Here is a 13,191-nt window from a genome sequence, read left to right on the forward strand (position 1 = left end):
CAAACCTTGTTTGTCATTCTTATTCTTTCAGGCCAGCCTTCTCCCAGATGGAGGCAGTCCCCTCACATGCATTGTACCAGCTCAGCAGGTGCACATCGTGGTCATTTTAGGCATGCACTGCACAGTCTTGTTTCTATTTCCAGATTGCTAGGACAGGCAATTTGAAACCATAGCCTCATGTTATGGGCACTATGGACAAGTGACTGGCCATGGAAATTCCATGGAATTTTGCACTATTTGTCCCATGACCTTGTTCCATGCCAATGACCTGTCTTCTAGCTTTGGCAGCAGCACATGCATTTGTGAACCTTTCTAGGGCCAAGCTTTCCTGCTGGTTCTACTTTTGAGATTCCTTTCCTCAGTCTCTTATGGATCACTTTGGATCACCTTGAACTCATTCAAGGGCTCATGTAGTCCCTCTGGAGAACCTACTTGCTTGCTTTCTCAAAGGGCCAATGGATACATCCTTCACTCTGTGAAGCTGAGTAACAAACATGACCTGCTAAGAGGTATCTATTGATTGGGTATTTTAATAGAATGCCTTCTCCCAACATTGGTGCTTGGGAAAGGCATTTCCTTATGAGTATAATGTTGTTTAAAAACAGGAGAGCAATATACTGCAATCTGCTTCCTCATTTATTCTGGCTTCCAAGAAGACCAGATTTAGGTTTAGTACTCAATAGAGTGACTATCCTTATATCCTCTTATATCTGTTTTTTTTTCATTTTTTTTTTATTGAGAAAAGGAAAAAAAACAAGTTTCCGCCTCCTCCCAGCTTCCCATTTCCCCCCCCTCCTCCCACCCTTTTCCCCCTCCCCCTACTCCTCTTCCCCTCCTTCTCCAGTCCAAAGAGCAGTCAGGGTTCCCTGCCCTGTCCTTTCTTTCCTCTGAGTGTGTTCTGATTTTTTTTAATTAAAAATAAGCATTGTGCTTGAAGTGATCATTTTACTTACACAGTCCCACTGAGAAGAAACGAAATTACATTTAAAAATTAAATCTAATTTTATTTGTGTATAGGATTATGCCATCCATCCTTTTCTCCTGGACTTATTTTAAATTGTGGTTTTATTGTTTTATCCCAGATCTTTTATTTAATATATAGAGTTTTAATTTTCCAGTTTTTTTCTCTCTCCCTCTAATTCTTCTCAAATGAGCTGGATTGCTCGAAACATATGAATAGTGATAAAGATCCTAAACTCAGAAGGTTGAGAGTAACAAAAGAGAAAGAATGGGGGTAAAAGGGTGGGAAGGGAGATGGGGGAACCTACTTTTTGAGCACGGACAGTTTGCAGACATTCATTTATACTCCCAAGTGATGAGATTCCCATTTTGGAAACTAGTAAGAGGCTCACAGTGGTTAAGTAGCTTAACCCAAATTTTATTTTTCTTTTTGCAGAAGTTCAACAAATACAACAATCTCATTATCTCACTTCATTGTCCTTTCCTAAAATCTCCCATTCTGCCTTGCCTCTTGGTTTTAGCCATTGGCCTGGTCCTGTTATCTGCTTCCTCGTGTGTTATTTCTGAAGCCCAGGAGTCATCTGTACCTTCCCTCCCTCGCTCGCTGCTTAATTAGTCTCTGCTCCCAGCTCACACTGCCTCTTCGATGACTTCATCCCCCTCCATTTTCCAAGTGTAGATTTGAAAGTCTGGGCCCCGAAGGTTCTTGCTTGGGACTACCTCAATAGCATCTTTGCTGTTATGTCTGCTTCCAATTTCTTCTACTCCAGTCTATCCTGGGCATAGCTGTTTTTTCGTATTTCCGAATCCCAAAACAGACAACACTCTTAGAGTATTTTATTTTGTCCTCAAGTTAAAGTCCCCTGCCACCTCTCTCCATGAATTCTCCATCCATGACTTTATTCTGCTACAGCAGCAGTTCTCAACCTGGGGGCCGCGACCCTTTCAGGGGTCAACTATCAAATAGCCTGCATGTCAGATGTTTACATTATGATTCGTAACACTAGCAAAACTACAGTTACGAAGTTACAATGAAATAATTTTATGGTTGGGGACATCTCAGCATGAGGAACTGTATTAAAGGGCTGCAGCATTAGGAAGGGTGAGAACCATTGCTCTTCAGTGTTAGAGACTTTCGCCTCTGTGTGTACCCTATCTGCCAGTCAAGAGAGGCTTGACTGATTCCTGAGTGGTCACAGGTGTTCCTACCTCCTGCCTCTACACTCTTTGTTTTACCTGGATGGTTCATTTATTCAATGGTGAGTATCTCTACTCTTTTAAGACCCAACTAAATTTTCTGCCACTCATTTTCCATTACCACAGTGTTTGCTTTTATTTTTTATCTTTTGTAATTTTTTTTGAGGAAAAGTTTCACTGTGTAATCCAGGCTTATGTTGAATGTGAGATTCTTCTGCTCAAATTATTGGTGTGTGCTCCTCATCTCTGTAGCCCTGGCTGGTCTGGAACTCACTATGTAGACCAGACTAGGTTTGATCTCACAGAGATCGGCCTGGCTGCCCAAGCGCTGGGATTAGAGATGTGCCCTACCATGACTCACCTGATCTCACTTGCTGCACTGGGCTGAGGCTTTCTGATTTTATGTGACAAAATGACTTACAAAAATGTTTCATTGCTAACTGGAAGATTTGCACATGAGTTCACAGAACATTTAGCACTGCACATTTTTGGTTCAAGTAACCATTGGTTTTCTCTGCTCTTAAAATATCAGCAAATTTAGATTAATCGGACTTCACGCCAAACAGGTTTTTTTGTTTTTTGTTTTTTTTTTGCTTTTTTTCTGCATTAAAGGGACCATGCTTGCTTGGGCTAGAAGAACCCAACTGGAGGTACTGGGCTCACTATGTGTGAGAAAGGCCTTGAGCAGCTTCAAGAGAGGTGAGGTGGGTGAATATGAGTGACAACCGTTTGCCACCTTGCCACAAAATAAATACAGAGCAATGACAGCTTAATCTCAGGATGCCGTCGATGTGTGAAGAGGTGTATCCTTAGCATATACAAAAAAGAAATGACAGCTTGTTGGGGAAACCTGCACTCCCATTTACCGCAGCAGGATTCGCAAAGGCTAGGCGATGCGGAGTGAGTGTGGTATGTGTAGGCAATGGGATATTATGCATTCATAAAAAGACAAAATACAGCCACTTTCAACATCATGGGTGGGACTGGAAGACAGCAAATGAAATCAGGTCAAGTACAGAAAATGAAAGCCCCCATGAAATCCGGAGCTGCCGAGAGAAGAATAGTGAGTACAGACTGCGGGCTGGAGAGAGCAGAACATGGAGCAGAGAATGTATGGGCCAGCGGGCACAATGACAGTGGTGACAAGGGAGGGATACATTCTGAGGTTCTGCAGCACAGTCATGTGGATGCAGCTCACAAGGTGCTGCACATCTCAAGTTCTCCAGAAGGGATTTCACTTTACAGTGTATTGAATATGGAGATAAAAGGTTACAGCAAGGGAGAGGGTTTATCTTTACCCGGTGTACACGTGGATCAAAACACTGTATTGTACAACAAATATGTAAAATTATTAGTGGCAATGGAAAAGAAAAATTCTATTACTGGAACAAAGTAGGAATACCATAAGGGGATGAATTCTTCTCAGCCAGGCCATAGGACAGATGGATCTCTTAAACCTCCAAATAAAAAGTGGTATGCCTCTATTGACTTTCTTTTACCTAACATCACACAGCAGGTAGGACAACAGATGATCCTGGCAGGAAGGATGTGTGTGTTAATAACATCCGAGCCTAAAGATGAAAGAAATGTCAACCTGACACTCAGGTGTGGGCACTCTGGTGTAAAGAATGACCCCTGTGAATGACTATAGATTTTGTAATTTATGGCATGCTCTGGACCATGTCATTTGAGCCCAGGCCAATCTGTAATTGACCATTTTGACAGCCATAAAGAGCAGTTGCCTGCATGTGTCTACAGCTTGGCTGCCAGCTCAGAGTGGCTTAGCTGCAATGTACTGAATTCTGTCATCTTTCCCAGCCTTTAGAGTTTGTGATCCGTAGGACCCTTGCAGGGGAGCTAGCTGACCTAGGAAGAATTTTCTATTGGGCATTGACCATTAACTTATTAGCTCACTGTTAGACTTACTTGGTTTTGGTTTAACTGATTTCAGGAGTGTGGGCTTGCATTCTTTTCCCATTGTTAAACGTGTTCCCCTCAGTGTCAGTAGCATCTTTAATTGGACTGACTCTATAAACCACGAACTGGTAAGGAGGAAATAATGGGAAAGTGTGTTGAGGAGGCAGCAATGCAAAGTGAACAGATCCTACCTATGTAGAGTGAGTCTCATTTCCTTGGTGAGTTGGGGTGTGCTTCCTAGAAAGGATATGGGTTGTGCTTAGAGCCAATGATCAATGCACCTTCCCAAACGAACACCCACTCACATAGCCCAGTTCAGAAGTCTGGAGGGGCTGATTAGTTTTGCATCTCTAACAAGCTCCCAGGTGATGCTAAAGACTGAGTAGCAAGCACCCACATTATTAAATCAAAACGCCAGCTCCCCAACTCGTCACATTTAATTTTATTCCACAGCATGTTGAAGGGAATGTTATTCTCAGGAAGATGTTTGGGATTAAAATAATTAAAAACAAACTGGAAAGTACACACATTTATGTATCTCTTCTTTTCATTAAATATATATCTGTTCGGCAAAAAAATGTTAGACTCTTTTATACAAAAACAAAGCCAAAGACAAAACAAAACAAAAGAATCCCAAACCCTCGTAAATTGTAAAGACCTAGAATAATTACAACGATGTAAACTTGGATGTCTGACAGCTTGACTACCCTGGAGAACCCGGGTCGTAGCAGGAGCCCCAAAGACAAGGTGACATGGAACCGTTGGATAGCAACAGCCAGCTGCCTTAGAGGCTGTTAGGTTTAGTCTATTTGAGATGGTGCAGGATTACTAACTTCATTTGTGCTTTCTGCTAAGGGGCTGCTGGGAGCTTGAAGAAATGAAGAAGGCAGGTCTGGGCTGGGGTAATAAGGAGAGGAGGCCCAAGACTAGATAGTGTGACAGAGAGGTTGGTCATGGTCATGGTCACAGTGCAGACAAGGAGCAGGCATGGGCTCTGTGGACTGTCTGGGAGACCTGGTGCTGCAGAGGACTGGAATGAGGCTGCTGCTGCTACACACGGAACCAAAGTGGACCAGAGCAAGGTCAAGGCCAGGAAGGGAGAGAGAGGAGATGCGAAAGCAATCTCAACTCACAGAGAGCTGATGATGTGAGTTGACCCTAGAAAGAAGGGGTAGGAGGTGGCGGCCTTTGGTCTTCTTGTCCAGTAACAGAGCTATTTTACCCAATTCCGGCCTTAGGCATTTTTCATGGTTTAGTAAGCAAATTTGGGGCAGCATGGGGCTAATTGGATTTCCTACTCCAGGCAAGAAGGAAGAAGGGCAGAAGGACATGGCCACATCAGGTTAGAATGAGAAGATTATTGACTTCCTTACTAGTGGTGGTTTTTGCTCATGACCCACCAGTGTGCGGTAGCAGTGGAGTGATCTGAAATACTGAGTCAGGAAGTAGATTCAAGGAGATGGTAAGAAGCCAAAAAAGAAAAAAAAGCTAGGGCTAAAAATGAGGCCAAAGGAAGGGTTGACCTGCAGCTTCCCACCACCAAAGAATGGTCCCAACATGTGGGTGTGTTTGCGCTCCTCTCTGCTCATAGCTAGATCTTCCAGTTTAGGAGGAATGTGTCCAGGCCCAGCCACTTCAATTACAGTCATAGACAAAGTCATAGTTGCTGGGCTCCTTGGGGATGGGTGGAGGAGCATCCGGGATCTGGATGTTTTCCAGGTCCAACAGGCGGAGCTTGATCTCCATGCTCAGCAGGGTGTCTAGGTCATTCCGCGTCAGGTCGCTCATCATGTCCTTCCCAAGCAGCGCGTTCAGCCCATCTGTCCAGATGCAATACTGGTGGGAAAGAAGGTGACAATGAACATCACCGAGGACAATTACAGGCCCAGCAGTTACTGGAACTAAGTACACGATATATGCCAGACTGTCTACGTGTTCATCTCATGCCCATAGCCTCTCTATGAAGCAGAGACTTCTATTCGCGTACGTTTTTAAAGCTAAGAGAACAAAAGCACAGAGGAATGAAGTGATGTAGGAGGAAATGGAATGAGTAGGATTGTAACTCAGGCAACTCAACTCCCAAAGCTTGTTCTTACAAGAATGTTTCCTTATGGACACAAAAAATCGAATTCTCTTGACTATGCAATAGGATAGCTCTCTGTAAGACACATGTAAAATGTATACCAATATGTCTGCACTTAGCAGCACATCATTCTTGATACCCATTATAGTTCCCTGTTTAGTATCTAATGCCTTCCTACCATGTCTAATAGTTAAGCATAGACACTGGCAACTCAGTTTCATTGTGGAGCCAAGGTAGCCTTCGTACTTCTTAGCAAAACAGAACTAGAAATTGGCCTTCAGTTGCCCACTGTTTGATAACCAAAATGGCTAACATCATCTGTTATCTTGGGAAGATATAGGTTGACTGCCTGTCAGGACCTCCTGTATCTGGATCTCTAGTGCCCGGGGTTCGAGTGGTTGATCCCTGCGGACATCATCTTGCTTGGAAAACACTCTGGAGTACATTACTAAGGTTTTCTTCTTTCTCTTTACAAAATGAATGCCAGTCTTTGCCTCTTCAGCAGACTATAAAATTCTGGGGAGAAGGAACCATGTCTCATTTATCTGAAGACCTACATTAATCTTGGCAGATTCCCCTTCAGAAAGTAGAGTTCTGCTCTAACTTCAAAAGAGAACCATTGGTGCTTGCAGAAAGAGCCAAGATTTCAAAACAAACAAAACAAAACCAAAACCAAAAAAAACTGCCTGTATATTGGTTGCTGCTCATTCACCTGATAGGTGGTCCCTGGTCCTACACAGGAGTCTATGCCGATAATTGTCCTGTTTCTTGCCGGCTTGGAATTCTTCCTAATATTGATTTGCTATAAATTCCATCCTTTCCTGTATTCACTGGGTCAAGTTAAAATTCCAGATAGTGACGAGACAAAATGCTAGATGGTTACTTAGGCTGTGCCCGCTATGTGATGCAGCATTTCAACAGAAGCAATAGATGCTACAACCGCTGTGTGTGATGTGATGAAGAGTCTGCCACTATGCACGTCAATGACATTGAGGTGAGCCATGCCCAGGGAGCAGCAGTAAGCTGTGAAGACTTCTTTCTACCTCAGCTGTGTGACCCCAGACTCCAGTGTGGTGCTAAAACACTTCCGGAAGCACCTGTGTGCTCATGAATATCTCAGTCATTTTCTGACCATTTCCAACCAGCTATCTGCTCGCAAAAAAGGAGAGAAATAGGGACCTACTTCCCAGCCTGGAGAGAACCAATTCTGCCAGTCGGGGTGAAGAGACTTTCTTTATAAGAGCTTCTCAGGCCATTCTGACAAACACCCAGGTGTGGGTACCATTGAGTGCTGTGCTCCAGAAGGCCTTCACAGCTCTAGCAGCATGTCACAGTGATCCTTAAGTCCTGGGACTATTGTCCCTTGAACAAAGCTTTCCCAGCCTTGGCCACCTTCCTGGTACAGATTAACCCACAGGAACATTGCTTTTTGAGAAGCAGCAGGCAATGACCTTTTCATCAAAAATTACATTGACCGATAAAGAAAAATCTGGTACTACTGAATTTGAGTTGGATTTCCCAGCACTATTTCATGATATATTTTATGGTAAAAAAAAAAAAAACCCTCACCTTTAGCTCTATTTTCCAAAAAGCCTAAAAATTATAACCAAATTGTAATAATTTTATCTTTTTTTTTACCAAGATTGTGGTGGCCAATTACTAATTCCTATTAAAAGTAACTAGGCTTGACAGAGAAAAGGCAGGAAACATACAAGGTGAACCTGGACTATCTTGTCCTACTAGAAAGCCAGAAAGTCATCAAAGAAATGGAGCCATGTTGTTAAGAGTCGTAAGACAACTTAGGGTAACCAAGATACTAATACAGACAACAATAACATCGAAAGACACAAAAGATCTTTCAATTTTGACTTCAAAATGATACTCAAACATCAAACAAACCCTCTTGATCTTCTTTAGGAAATGCTTATTATCTTCAAAATTTACAAAGAAATCAAGTATTTGTCCTGCCATCATGCATTCCAATTTTAGGATGCAAAATGTTATTGAGACCTGATTCTCTGCATATATTTCACTAATAAATAAAAATGGGGTGGTAGAATTGAGACATAGCCTTTTGCAAACTCTAGTGAATCCAAGAATTAGGCATCAATCATCTGTGGATGCTAAATTTGAAAACAGAGGCAAGACAACCAGAAAGAAAGCGCCACGGATATTATTTAAAAGCTGAGTTTGAAAAGTCTTAGGCTTCTGACTAGAAGTATCAACAAGACACTTGGGGAAGAGTGATACTGTAATGATGCTGCTGCTTGGGGTAGATGGACCATCCATCTTTCACAGATGTCGACATCCTACTCCCAGGACTCTGGGCAATCTTAGGCTACGTGGGAAAATCGAGGCTGTTGCCAGCTGACCATAAGAGAGAGATTATTTTAGATTATCTAGGTGATCCAATGTAATTCCAAGGGCCCTTAATGTCAGAGAGAAGGAAGGGTCAAAAGAGAGTAAGATAATGGATTTCACCATGGAACAGGAAGTGAGAATGATTTGAGGAGAGAACTCAAGTTGTCATTGATGAAACTGATGGGGGCCAAGGATGTAGGTGGTCTCTGAAGTAGAAAAAAGGTAAGGACACAAGTCTCCCTCTGAGAGAGAGAATGCAGCCTGCTGCCTCCTTGATACCAGCCCAGGGAGACTGCTGTCCTGTAAAATGACTATAAATCTGTACTCTATTTAATGGGGGCAGGTGCGGAGAGTTGCAGGGTACCTATAATTATTCTGTGTAATTGCAAATGTGCGTGTACACATGTGTGTGTGCATGCATCTGTGTAGCAGTTAAAGAGGAAGAGAAAAAGCCTTTGTGTATGTGTGTTGTGTGTGTGTGAGTGTAGTAGTTAAGGAGGAAGAAAGAGCCTGTGTGTGTGTGTACCACTTTGTGTCTTTGTGTGGGTAGCAGTTAAAGAGCAAGAGAGACAGCCTTTATGTGTGTGTGTGTTGTGTGTATAACAGTTAAAGAGGAAGAGATAGAGCCTCTGTGTGTGTGTGCATGTGTGTAGCAGTTAAAGAGCAAGAGAGCCTTTGTGTGTGTGTTATGTGTGTGTGTGTATGTGTGTACCACAGGATGGAAGTGTCAGTCCTCATCTAGTTCTTTGTTAGAGACGGTCACTATTTTGTGGTTCACTGCTGTGCACACCGGGCTGGTGCCCCATGAACTTCTGAGGATTTTCCTCCTCCCATCGTACCACAGAAGCCCTAGACGTGTGCTACGGTGCCTGACTTTTGCATGGGTCCTAGGTATTGGAACTCAGGTCCTTACACTTGCACAGCAAAGACTTTGCCCACCAAGCTATCCTTCAGGTAACCCCTGTTACCATCCATTCATTGCCAAGTATTCAGTTTTGGGAGGCCTCTTTCCCGCTATTTGATAAGTGATGCATATGTAACAGAATGTTCTTCTATTTTATGTAGCAATTATGAGAAGAAAATGATTTTGAAGAAATTGGAAGTGCTCACGAGCATATAGAATCTACAAGAAGTGGTAGCTATGTTAAAACACACACACACACACTTTTGGCAATCCCAAGCATTTCTCCATATCTGGAATTAATACACATGCTGGGGAAAATAGCTTGGAACTGACTTAAGTAACAGCCCAACTTCTTCTATTTTTGGTCGTTTTCTATGTCTCTTATATATCTTGGCTATGTTGGCCTGTTATAACCGCAACTTTATTTAAAAACAGAAATGAGAGGCTATGTATCTATTTTCAGACAGATGAAGACAAAGTCTTACCCTTCTGCAAACTAAATGTCAAATGACACAATTATATTTAAGCACCATTCTAAATGCAGGATTTGTGTCTAATCTTTCCTCTTTCTTTGGGGTGGATAATTTTATTCAAAACCTTCAAACCATTGAAAACCAGACGCTAAATACCTTTTAAATGAACTGACTCTCCTCAGGGAAATGAGAACAAAAGTCAGATTCTATTAAAATGTTCCTTTCCTTCTAACAGCTGTTTGTGCAGTTACATGCAAAACAAAAATTTGAATGGTATTACCTAAAAATAAAGTTTCAAGCGTGATGCTGGGGTCTAATTTACAAGAGAAAAAGTTAAATCAACCATAACTGCTACTTTATTTTACAAATGCATTTTTCCTAGACTTATGCTAAATATTTTAAATATAGCTGACAGTGTGCTTCAAGAAGAGGAACAAATTATACATATAACAAGATGTCAAAAAGGAATAAAAGCATCTTGGAAATAAAATTCCAACAGTAGAGACGGCCCTGAACCTCTTAAAATAGCTTGAAGAGACTTGGTGGAGAAGCTACTTCATCAGATGGTCCACGAATAGAGACACCATTTTATCTGGGGAAGCTCTAGAGCAAAGATTAAATATTCAATGTGCATCAAAGCCCTAGCCAGGGCCGCCTCTTCCTCCGGATTAGTTAAGCCCTTGCTGAGCCTGAGTCATTTGCACATCAGTTTTCTTTATGACCATCCTCCAGTTTAGACTCTGAACTGTGTTAAAGGAGAACTATTAGGAAAGACTGGCACTTTCAGGAGGTGGCCCCACTGGAAAGAGTTCGGCATTTGGAGGGCATATCTACATAGGGGATACTGAGACACTGGCCCTTTCCCCTTTCCCTGCCTCCCTGTCGCCATGAAGCAAGCAGGTTCCCCCTCCATGTGCACTCATCTAAACGCAACTCAGCGCAGACTCAAACCTCAGAAAATAGAGGTCCAATGTAATCTGTTATTCCAAGTGACGTCTGGCATTTTGTTACAGCAAAGCTGGATAAGACACAAGCTGGTAAGAATTCTGAGCTGTGGTAGCTGGTGGTTGTCTAGGTTTCTGCTCCATGTGGATAGACACCCTTTTATTCATGATTTCCTCAAACAGTATTCAATGAGAAGTGGCATTTCTTTCTTGCTAGAACCTTTCCTTCTTATTTTTCTCTCACAAATTAACCCGTTACCAAGACCCCTTACCTCATGCTTGTCAGGCGCAATAAAATTCAGTTGGCAATTTGAGTCATACAATATGGAGAAAGCAAGCTCAAGCACCTCCTGTGAGAGAACAGAGAAAACAGCGCAGTAAACAAAACGGGAGCTCTTAATATTACAGATGGTTGAGCTTAAACATGGAACACGACTCGTCTTCTGTTGGTATTAGAAGAGCATCCATGAGGCTGGTGGGAGAAGAGGATGCATTTCTCCAGGTTTCCAGTATGAATCGTCCTCTGGATTCAGCACAGGCCTGCATGAATCATCTCACTCTCATAAGAAGACATCAAGCCTTATCATTGCCTTTTGATGGGCAGGGTTTTGAGAGACGGCTGGCACCTGGCCAGCGCTGTGTATCTCCCTCTTTAACAGCACTGAGGGCTAATCAACCTTAGCCACTCCCACCAGACACCTCCATTGGACGAAATATAGATGCTATTCCAGAGGCAATGAGACTTCTGGGTAAATTCCTCTCTTGATACCTATCCTTGGATCTTTGTACCGCCATAAACAAAGGACATAAGAATCCAAGATGTATCCACTAGAGGCTGTAGGATATGGAAGAGGAGCGTAGAGGCCAGCGTTAGAAGACAGGCTCAGTCACTGATGTGCACTTGCTCAATGGGCCAGACCAAAGGTTCCAAGAATTAAAGGACACTTTCTTTCTTTCTTTCTTTTGTGTGGATAAATTTGGACGAAACACCTAGTATCTTATCAAATACATATGTTATACTAAAAAACACTTCTTAGAGTGGGTGTCATACCCATATAGGGTAGCACAGTCACTCCAGTAGTTTGAGAAGTTGGCAGAGTGAATGAAGTGTCTGGAAGGTAACAATCAATAGCCCATATCAGAAGCCCTCAGTTCCTAACCTGGACGGGAAGGGTCAAATGTATGCATACCAGCACTCTGCACCGTGGTAATGCATGGTCTTGCGTATTTTCTTTGCACCTTTGCTGGCACCACCGATTGTGACCTTTGCCCTTTTATGATCTGGGAGCAGCTCTGCTGAGAAACTGAGCATAAAGCATTTTTTCTTTAGGAAGCCAGACCTCTCCACATCATTCTCCACCTTGATTGTGTGTGAGAGGATTTGCCTTTGGCAAATGACTCACATCACAATGCCTCAGAAAGAATATTTCAGATGAATTAAAGAATTCTTCCAAAAGAAATCCCCAAAGACCTTGTGTTAGCTGGACCCACTCTGAACGCAGCCTCCTGTCAAGCTCTTCTGGCTCTCCTGGAATTCTCCATCTGGCTCACCTTCAGTTGTCCTCTCACGAGGAGGGGACAGCTCTGCTTTGAGCCCAGACAGCCATGCATCTCACATTCAAAGGGTCCCCTCACTCTGCCAGAAATAGAAACCCTAGAGGAAAAGGATGCTGAATCATGGATGCACATCTGCATAAACTCCTCTCTTCATTTCTTATTCACTTTCTTCCTCAGCCCTCCATTCAGCCTTCAGCGGTGTTATGCAATAATAAAGCACATTTTCCATCGAGTTTGGCACCTGTTTCGATAACAATTTCTAGGCCTTTAAATTTATAATCAAAATGGCAGTAGTCATACTAGTGGTACCATAAGTTGGTGTCATCTTTAAAAAAAAAAATCAATGAAACAACACATATCGGCAACCGTGAATCCCACTCTTGGGAGTATTTTTAAAATTACCCAAGCAAGCCAAAGTTATATGTTATTTCTTGTAAGGAAGTTATGAGAAATTAAATCTCTCCTGCTCCTTTGGGTATTAAGGAAATCACAAATAGTAAGATAATTATGAAGGAGGATCTGATGTTACGTGAACAAAGGCAGGAGAAATGTGTCTATTGATCACAGTTGTGGTAATGGGTAGCCATTTATTAGGAGGACTCTGACTCATATGTGAACGTGAGGATGGAAAGGGGGGGCTTTGTTCTGAAACTCCAGCTACAAGGATGTCCCTTCGCAAATAACAGGACAATGTGAATTGCACCAAGGTCTCTCTGCTCAACCCTGTGTAGCAACTGTGACAACAGCTGGTGTGAGCAGCACACAGCCAACACGCATGCCCTTGCCCAGGTGCTG

The 13,191-nt window shown here is 42.6% G+C and overlaps 1 protein-coding gene across 9 annotated transcripts in view; it reads right to left on the reverse strand.

Annotated features, from left to right (window-relative positions):
• Positions 1-4,501: 4,501 nt before the first annotated feature.
• Elmo1 (engulfment and cell motility 1) overlaps positions 4,502-13,191 on the reverse strand; it is a 532,076-nt gene continuing 523,386 nt past the window's right edge. For all 9 annotated transcript variants that reach the window (XM_075970127.1, XM_075970130.1, XM_075970129.1 and 6 more), the window contains 2 exons: positions 11,112-11,189; positions 4,502-5,910 (listed from right to left, as the gene is read on the reverse strand). In XM_075970127.1, coding sequence (XP_075826242.1) covers positions 5,710-5,910; positions 11,112-11,189 — 279 coding nt within the window. In that variant the 3' untranslated portion in view covers positions 4,502-5,709. The remainder of the gene's footprint in view (positions 5,911-11,111; positions 11,190-13,191) is intronic.

The sequence above is a fragment of the Microtus pennsylvanicus genome, chromosome 4, assembly GCF_037038515.1.
Source record: "Microtus pennsylvanicus isolate mMicPen1 chromosome 4, mMicPen1.hap1, whole genome shotgun sequence".
NCBI lineage: Eukaryota > Metazoa > Chordata > Mammalia > Rodentia > Cricetidae > Microtus > Microtus pennsylvanicus.